We start from the raw sequence: 9,781 nt of genomic DNA, 5'->3' as shown, positions 1-9,781 counted from the left end.
GGAAACACTGATACATAATAAAACCCCAATAATGCATCTCTAACAATAAAATAAACGCGAACGTAAAACTGAGTTCTTTGAAGATTTACTGCAACAATTTCAGACTTGGGGGAGGGGGGGGGGGGTGTCGTTGCCTCAGGTGGAGGAGTCACTTGAGGCAAAGACTGGGCGTCTTGTTCTGTGACGGATCGATGAATCAGATTCTCATCCTCAGTAATGAGGGCGTTGCTCTGGTCAGTCATGGTGAAGAAAGAGTTGAGTCGAAAGGCAAAGCTCTGGATTTACTGCTTTGTTCCAACACTCACCTGTGGTCACGAGGTTTGGATCAGGACCCAAAGAACCAGATCCTGGATAATGAAATGAGCTTCCTTCGTAGGTTGGCGTGGGGGTGGCCTTAGAGATAGGAGGAGGGGCTCTGTCATTAGCGGGGAGCTCAGAGTAGAGGTGCTGCTCCTTCGCATCAAAAGGAGTCAGATGAGGAGGTTCATGTCATCTGGACGCCTCCCATTGGAGGATTTCAGTTACGTCCCAGTGGGAAGAGACCCAGAACTCTCAAGGGATTATAGATCCTCGCTTGTCTGGGAACGCCTTGGGGTCCCCCGGGAGAAGCTGGAGGGAGTCTCTGGGTAGAGGGAGGTCTGGGTTTCTCTCCTGGACCTGCTACCTCTGCACCCGATCACAGAAAAGAGGTAGAAGATGAAAATGGAGACATTCAGACCTGTCGAGTGGAAACGTTCACCTTTCAGGTCCGTCTCTTAAAACTTTAAATGGATCACGGTCGTCTTCACGAAGCTCGCGCTACGTGATGAGGATGACTCTCAGCTGCTGCCACACCAAATGTACCTCAATGTCTGTAAAACTGAATGATTGTCGTTTTTCTGTTGGATACGGTTGATTAGCTGTGGCTGATATCTTAGTTGTAAATCCAAAAAAAGGCCCAAAATGATGTAATAAATGTAATTTTATTGCTTCATGAAGTTTCTAGTTTAATAGAAGAAGATTTAAAAACTGGACCGTTAAGTCTGACTCGGTTCGATGTGATTTATTATAATAACGAGGACATTTATCAGTTTATTACTCAGAGACACGAGCTCCTTATTAAAGAAAACAGGAAATCTGTACAACAAAACAAACATTTATCTTTGTGTTAAAATTACATGTTAAATCCTCGAGCTGGACGTGATTGATGTTTACACAGAACGTTTTTATTTCTCCGTCCCGTTTAAATAAAACCGTTTGTTTTGCTGACAGAAATGTTTCCCTAATTGCTCCTCGAGGGACACGAGATGTTTGCTTCCTGTGTGTGTGTCTCAGTAGTTTTTCATCTTAATGGCTTTCAGATTTTAAAATGTTGCCGTTTGGACTTAGTTATTTGCAGATCAGTGAAGAAAAGAGTCTGAAGATTATTGCTGCAAATTTATCCCAAGTATTGAGCCAGGACTTTACTAATGTTGTTGTTGTTGGGATGTCACATTTTTATTATGTGTTGTTTCAAAAACATCTGTTTGTCTCTATTAGCAAAATATCTCACGAACCAATGGACAGATTTTGATCGCTGGATGTGCGTCGACAACTGATGAACCTTTTGAGTCGAACAAAATCAAGAGAAATGGCTAAAACTCTTAATTTTACAGATCTTGAGCTCAAACTTGGTGTGGTAGTAGCTGAGAGTCATCCCCAACACAAGCTCTGAGCACTAACGGATCGCAGCAGCAAGCAGGCGACGTGCACCCTCCACAAAGTGTCAGTCTGTCCCCTTCATCATTTTCAGATCCATTTAAGTCTTAAATCAGTCTCGTCTCATCAGTTCACGAGTTCAAACATGTCCTCTTTATGTCCTGGTGAAATATGGAACACTTTCAATACAAAATAAAATTAATATGATTAAATACAGCTCGAACCGTCACATTTTGGTGAAAAATAAAATGATGCTTGAAGTGAAATACTGTCACACTTATATTATTTGTTTATTTATATTAAATAAACCCTCCAGTCCCTATAATCTGAAATGTGTCGTTAAACTTTTAAAATATTTCTGATAACCGTGCTACGGACACGGATGACAATAATTTAACTTTCTCGTCCAAAAGCAGCTAAATTTTGTCCTAACTCACTGAGGTTCAGGCGTGTCCTCCAGCGTTTGTTTGTGCAACACGTTTATGCTGCGTTTGAGTCGTGTGTGTGTGTGTGTGTGTGTGTGTGTGTGAGCTTGGTGACGCCCCGCTGGTTAAACTCTTTGTGCTTCAGAGCTGAAGGAGGAGGTGGTGTACTACGATGTGTGTGAGGATCCCGAGGAGCTGCAGAGCCTGATCCACGCGGGGGTCCATCAGGTGGACTCCCCCCTCATCAGTCCTCTCCGGAGACGCCTGCAGGGCCTGGAGACCAAGAGAGGAAACATCTGCGCCAGGAGGGCGTACCTACGCAACAAGAAGGTGAGGAAGCCACCGCTGCAGCTCGTTCACTCCCAGCCTTCAGCCTTTTGAGATGGTTTAGTTCAGGGCTGTTCAACTGGCGGCCTGCGGGCCGTTTGTGACCTGGATCCGGCCCACCAAGGACTTCATTTAAATCTATATATATATATATTTTTTTTTCTTTTTGGGTTCTGGATTTGGGTTCTGTTTGTTGCATTTATGATTCAATGCAACAAAATAAACTAATTTAAAAGGTAACAGATCGTTGTAAATCTTAGTTTATTTACATAAGGACTTGAATCCCTGGATGTCCGGCCCCTGAGCTGCTGGATTTCAGTAATTGTGGCCTCCTGAGCAGTTTAGATGAACAGCCTTGCTTTAGTTTGTCTCGACATGGACGTTCAGATCAACATGGTTCAGAACCATTTGGGTCGAGTATGTGAAGAACTAACAGGTAACAGAGAAATAAAGAAGTACCAGTGATTATCAAAGTCCATGCTCAATAATCCCAGTACAAAATCCAACAAAGTTCAGTCAGCTCATCTACAGTTTCTTTTTTTGTTGTTGTTGTTGAAATGTTTCGTTCTTCATCCAAAGAACTTCATCAGTCCGAGGAGCTACAACAAACTCAGTCCCACAAGCAGCACACTCGCATAGTGGGCCAACCAGATTGATGGTGCTCAGATGGTTTCCGGGGCCCGCCCTCTCCCTCGTCGAGTCCTCTGAGGCAGCCATGGCCACAGTGGTTCAAAACATCAACGTTCATGCTCAATAATCCAGCGATTAGTGACTTCAGAGCAAAGACTGAAGAAACTCCCATGCCCCCCTCAACAACCTTAGTGAGGGTAAAGAGTTGGTCCAGTGTTCCACAGCCGGGACAGAACCAGCACTGTTCTGCCATCGACTGGACTCCCTTCTGCAACACTCCTGAACAGACCTGACCCAGGAGGCCTTTCATGAAGGTTTCAGATTTCACAAAACGGCTTCAGAAGTTTTTTCTGTCTGATTCGATCGCTTCTTGCCAGAGAGATTTTTACAGAACATTTAAAGTTTCCAGCCGGCTGTAATCTGCAGGGAGCAGGAATATTACGCCTGAAGGTTAAATAAAGCTTCCTTAATTACTTCATCATCTTTATGATGTCGCATGTAGCTCTTTTGATGGGTTTGACTTGTGTATTCACACACTCAATATCTAATTACTTTAAAGGGTGAACGTGTCTTAAATACATTTCTGAACACCAGGAGATGTTTTTTCTTCAGGATCAGTGCATGGAGGCTCAGGAGCAGAAGCAGTCAGCAGCCACGCAGAGCTCTTTACTCTTCAGCCAGCATCATCAGGTCCACCTGGTACGTCACCACGGCAACGGGGCAGCCCACACAGACGCCCCCATGCCAGCAGCAGTGACAGATGAAATGGGATCCATGAGATAATGTCTCCCTCTGTTGTTCACAGAAACGAGAGAAGAGGAAAGAGGAGGAGCAGAGCAGGAAGCAGTGGGTGGACCAGGAGCGAGAGAAGACCCTGAGCAGGTTACGGTCCTTCAGAGAGGTCAGGGTCTCCTTCTGTTGATAAAACCTTCCAGGTTCATCTCAAAACTCCCCCATCACAGGATTTCTGAGCACCACTAGGTGTGCTAGAGGAAAAGAGTGACAACGATCTTTGTGTGTTCATTTGTCCGTACCACTGGTCCTCAGTCCTGGTCCTCAGTCCAGGTCCGGGTCCTGGTCCTGGAGGACCACCATCCTGCATGTTTGAAGTGTTTCCCTGCAGGTCTTCAAGTTCTGCAGAATCCTGTTATTTACTCATTCATTCACATCAGGTGTGTCAAAGCAGAGAAACATCTCATACATGAAGGATAGCGGCCCTTCAGGACCAAGGTTGAACACCAATGGGTCTGTACCGTTAGCAAAATATCTCATGAACTAATCAATGGATGAAATGCATTCTTTCAAAAAATGCTTGTTTCATTGCTCGTTAGTAAATGCTGGCAGGAAGATGATCTAAAATCTGAGAGCACACCTGCATGAGAGCAGCAGCATCTGGAGGAATCTTCTCACCAACATCAGTATTTGTGTCAAACATGAGCGAGCTGTAGAACGGCTTCAGAGAGCTGCGGATGATTGGACACTAAATGGAGAGATTTGGATCAGCACCACATTTAAAGAAAAATAATTTTTAACACTAATATGTCAAGGAAATCTATGCAAGTCTTTTTCTGATGAAAGAACTGAACGACAGACACGAGCTCAATATTTCTCATATTTAAACCTTTTAAAAACCCTTTTTCTGTTTTAAAACAAGTCAGAAAACAGGTTTCAAATTAAATCCTAACAGCAACAAAAGAGATAAAAAAAAAACATTTCTGACTTCCAGATGTTGTGTGGCATGTTGTTTTGGAGTTCAGGACAGTACATACCTGCAAAGGTTTGAGTTTCTGAAACAAAATAAACTTTGTGAAGAACATGCATCAGTCTTGGTATTCGGGAAAGAACCGTTCAATTAAACTTGGCAAAAGTGGAAACAAGAAGTTTGCTGAAATAAGAGAGAACACAAAAACAAAGAAAAACTGGTTTTCTTAATGGGAGTGCAGCTGTTGGGCATTAAAGTGGTTAAAAGTAGTTGTATAATGAAGCATGGAGTGGGAGTGTTATGGTTTTATTTACCATTAAATACCTAAGGAATGTACAGACTTGATTTTATTTATTAATTTGTGCTGCTACTAAAGTTTTACGTGTGTATTATATTCTGATGTTTTTAATTTAATCTCTATTTACCCAGGTTAGTGTCATCAGCATACAAATTGACATGAAAGTCATTTACAGCATTGGTTACATATAGGACCAAGTACAGAGCCTTGGGGAACACCTTAGATAATGGGTAGTGGCTCTGAGAGATAAGATAAGACACCCATCCACCTATCCCAGTTATTGTGTGTGCCCTGAACAGTAACCATTGAAGGTTTTTGCTAAGTCAACAAAAAGCTAAAAGTTCAGTTCACTTTTAAAAAAATGTATAAAATAACTTCTAAACATTAATCTAAAATGTAAAGCTGTTTGGTCGATGGTGCAAAAAGAAAAACTCGAAAGATCTTTCAACTACAAAAAGTAAAAGTATTTTTTTCATTTCAGTTTCGACAACACAAACTCTTACAAGAACTTTGCATTTCTTAAAGGAATGCACATCACCCGCTGACTTTTACTTCAGAAATTAAAAAATTTAAATGAAAAGCGACCGAGTTGCTGTTTTAGAATAAATTCTTGCAGGATCCGTTAGCCCTCGTGGAAACCCTCTGAAAGTTCCTCCTGCGAGGAAGATGCTCTGATCCAAACTCTGAGGAGTTTGAGACGTCACTGAGACTCTGAACGTAAAAACCTTTGATTTTCTTTTCAGTTGATCTAAGTGGATCTTTTTTTTATTTCATTGTTTTGAAGAAGCGGCAGGGTCAGTACATCCTGAAGACACCTCAGACCAGGAAGTCTCCTTCAGACGTCTCTTGTCCGTCTCAACCGATGTCCATCATCAGCGTCTCTGCCTCGGAAGAACCGCCCTCCATCCGCCCCGCACCCAGACGCAAACACCCCCCTAAAAAACAGCAGCCTAAAGACATCCCCGTTCAGATCTTCTCTGCACCACCACCTCCATCTGTACCACCTCCTCCTCCACCACCCCCACCCCCTCCTCCACCTGCACCATCTATCATCCCACCACCTCCTGTCCGAGCTTCGCCCTCCTCTGAGGAAGCACCGATGCCCCTCAGTGAGAAGGAGGACCCTCCATTTCCAGCCAAGAACACGCTCAAACAAAATTTAGGTGAGACTTGTTTCTTTGTGGTTGTTGTTTCTTTGCTGAGGAGAAGGTGTCAGGCTTGTGTGGCTGTATAAGGTCCTTCCACCTGCTACTGTTTGCTAAATTAAATTTAGATTAAATTCTTTATAGACGTCACTCGTCCAATCCAACAAACGACACCAAACACGAGTCAGTAGCAGAATAAGCTTTTATTCAATCAAACATGTTTTTTTGTTTGTTTGTTACGTTTTTAAAGTGAAGAAAGGTTTTTATCTTCAGTTGGAGTTCAGATGGAGCAGGTCTGACGTATTTTCTTTCTGCTGGCAGAATGGGCCCGTTGGACTGGAAAATGTGTTTGGAGTGTGTGTGAATGCAGTGTTCTGTCCTACATTCCCAGCGTTTCCCTGGAGGACACACGAGACATTTTACCTCAGTTTTGGTCCCGTTGTCGAGCGTCCCTGAGGGACGGTTTTGTTCTCTCGGCTCTCGGAGGTCATTCGCAGGAAGTTCACCTCCAGGAATGTGCTGAATCAGAACACGCAACCATCGGTCCTGAACCGTTTTTAAACACGCGTCTGTTTTTATTTCTGTGTTCCTGCAGGAACGATGGACGAAGTTCTGGCCTCGCTGCAGCGTGGACAGATTAAACTTCGAAAGGTCCCTGCTGCCAAAACGGTTTCTGCCGAGGACCCGAGAAGTAACCTGATGTCCGCCATCCGACAGGGAGTCACCCTGAAGAAGGTGAGAGGGCTTCCTGTCGGTTCCGTCTGCGTCAGAAGTGTTCGCACTCCTCGACTCGTTTGGACCGTAAAGTCTTTTAAATTCTGCACCAACATTAATCCTTTTGATCTTTATCAGATCTGCTGATGGAAACCAAGATCTGAACAAAGATCTTTATTTTAGCCAAAGAGCCACAAAAGGAACCGGGGCTGTTGAAAAGTGCCAGACCAGCAGGTTCTACAAAGTTCTGCTGAACATAAATTTTATTATTTGCTCTAATCATTAACTTTTATTTGTCCTCTGAGGTCACACAGTCTAACCTTCTGTTGTTGGACTGTGGGAGGAACATGTAAACTCCACACCGCCAGGTCCAAACTGGTGATTGAACTCAGGAACATCTCGCTGTGAAGCAGCAGTGCTAACCACTTATCCACCGTGCCGTCTGTTAAGAATCGCCTCTGGATCTGGGCAACAGAAACCTGAACCGGTCAGATTGAGGATTTATTTAAAATATAAATAATTTTAACAGCTGGATCAAAAAAGCAAATTGCAGCAGTCGCGACGTCTCGGTCCCTGGACGTGTAGATGTTGGTGAACAGTCTGGACACAGAAGTTCTGATGAGAGCCCGCTCTGTTTTCAGGCGACACCAGATCTGAACCTCGTAATGTAGAAAACTGTGACAGGAACAGGAAACACCAGGTCTGGTCTAAATGGAAACTTTTCTCCGTCTTCTATCACTCCTCCGTGGTCGGGTCGTGGAGGCAGCAGGTCCAGAGAAGCCCAGACCTCCCTCTTCTCAGAGACCCACTCCAGCTCCTCCTGGGGCACCCCGAGGTGGTCCCAGGGTCCTGGCTCCTTTCATGCAGAGGAGCAGCAGCTCCACACTGACAGAGCTTTTGATGCAGACTTTAATGAAACAGCAACGCTTTGATTAATTAACACACAAGTTTATATTTGACAACAGATTTTAACTTCAAGTCTTTAACATCTTTTTAACAAATATATTTTTTGTGATAAAAGCCGTCAGAGTTTCGAGGAACGAGTGGAAACATCAGTTTTCAGGCTGAAGGCTTCGGCTGAGTTAAAGATTAAATCAAACGTCTCTGTGCCGCAGGTGGTTCCTGCACGAGCAGAAGTCCTGAGCGGCGGGGACAACGAGCTGGAGCGCAGCATCAAGGCTGCCATGATGAGGATGAAGAAGGTGGCGGCCGACTCAGATGATGAAGGTGATGAAGACTGTCAGAACCCAGACTGGGACAGCTGAGCTCATCTGACAGTTTCCTTCAGCAAAACGCTGCCTGTTTGATGGGATTACGCCTCAGACTTTAAAAGTTTAGTTGTTGTTTTTTTTAAAGCTGTCTCACAGTAATCCTCCTGGTTCTGTCGGGTCCAGACTGACTCCTGAATGTCAGAACCAGGAGGGGGTCTCCTCTGAAGGAGCTGCTGCTGTGCACAAATCCACCGAAGGCGGGATGGAAGCTGTAGCTCTGAACTGCACTGATTCAAGTTTCCTCCATCTGGATCTGGACATCTGGACACGTCTTCAGTCCATCACAGAGACATTGTCTCACTCACACCTACGGACAATTTGGTTATTAATGAACCCAATCTGGTGGTTTCTGGTCTGTGGAAAGAAACCAGAACCCGTAAACTCCACTCAGAAAGGCCGGGAGGTGAACACACAGCCTTCTTGATGTGAGGCGACAGCTTTAACCACTGTACCACAATGTCGCCCTAAAATGTTCCCGAGAAGTGTTTTAGTGAAGCGGCTGCAGAGCAGGACACGCAGATAACGCCTCTCTGAAACTAAAATCAATTTCTGGAATGTAACTTCAAACATAAACCTGATCTAAGGGCTCCACTCAACAAATAAAGCGTTTATGTTTTAAAGAGCAGCGGAGTTAAAGTGCTGAGGTCGTATTTCTCTGACCTGCGGCTGTTGGAGACGCAAAACTGAAAACAAGTTTTAATAATTACTGAATGACACAAACTAAAAGAACTTTGTGGGGAGTTTGTTTGGAGTCCAACAAGCTTCAGTTGAGCTTCTTCTCATCAGGATTGATCTCTAAATGTTTGAACGGTTCAAACCCTGACGACCTCCAACTCCCAGTCCGACGTCCAACATCCAGGCAAAGGTTTAAGAACCAGCCAACAAGGAGGTGCTTCTGTCCCACCTTCAGCTTCCTGGTTCTGCTCCGAGGTCTCCTTATTTGTAGCCATGTACACAAACCATGATTTTTTAAAAGTCATCCGCACGTCTTGCTGGTCGACAGTTTCATCTTCCTTCAAACTCCTGTCTGATATAATAAACAATAATCTAACAACAAACAAACCCGGTTCACCACAGATTATTAAACTGAGCCAGTGTCTGTTACTTTAAAAATAAATATTTTATTTCACTCGTCTGAGTTTTGCTGCATGTTTTTTTTTGTTGTTTGTTTCACCTGGTTCTGAAGGACATCCTTGCTCTTCCTGCGTCACTCGTGAATCCATGACTGGCGGCTGCCGGGTCCGTGGCCGACCCGGCAGCCGCCGCTCCCACACGCCTCACACGTCCCCGGCCAGTTCTGACCCGCTGGGTTCTGTGTGGGCGGCAGAGGGGAGACGGGTCACGCACCTCGGGGAGGACGCGCACGGCCGGCGTTCTGACGGACCAGTCGATCGTGCATCAGACATGAAGTTCCCCAGCCTGTTACCATGGTAACATGTGGTACCATCACACACACACACGCACGCACGTCTCTGCCTGCCCACACACCACCGGTCGCACAATGAGCCTCCATCACAGACAGACAGGCCGTTTCTGCTGCAGCTCAGGTTTTAATCATATTTTATTTCACCAACTTTGAATCCATTGAATAA

The 9,781-nt window shown here is 44.6% G+C and overlaps 1 protein-coding gene across 1 annotated transcript in view; it reads left to right on the top strand.

The window, feature by feature from the left end:
- Positions 1-9,262, top strand: part of LOC119429240 (WASP homolog-associated protein with actin, membranes and microtubules) — a 19,359-nt gene extending 10,097 nt beyond the window's left edge. Inside the window, exons 6-11 of the mRNA XM_037696913.1 lie at positions 2,248-2,432; positions 3,672-3,758; positions 3,865-3,960; positions 5,844-6,222; positions 6,800-6,939; positions 8,034-9,262. Coding sequence (XP_037552841.1) covers positions 2,248-2,432; positions 3,672-3,758; positions 3,865-3,960; positions 5,844-6,222; positions 6,800-6,939; positions 8,034-8,183 — 1,037 coding nt within the window. The 3' untranslated portion in view covers positions 8,184-9,262. The remainder of the gene's footprint in view (positions 1-2,247; positions 2,433-3,671; positions 3,759-3,864; positions 3,961-5,843; positions 6,223-6,799; positions 6,940-8,033) is intronic.
- The last annotated feature ends 519 nt before the right edge of the window (positions 9,263-9,781 follow it).

Source organism: Nematolebias whitei, chromosome 2 (genome assembly GCF_014905685.2).
Source record: "Nematolebias whitei isolate Nwh7 chromosome 2, NemWhi1, whole genome shotgun sequence".
Taxonomy (NCBI): Eukaryota; Metazoa; Chordata; class Actinopteri; order Cyprinodontiformes; family Rivulidae; genus Nematolebias; species Nematolebias whitei.
Note: the sequence above shows the minus strand (reverse complement) of the source record. Positions and strands in the feature narration are given on the sequence as shown.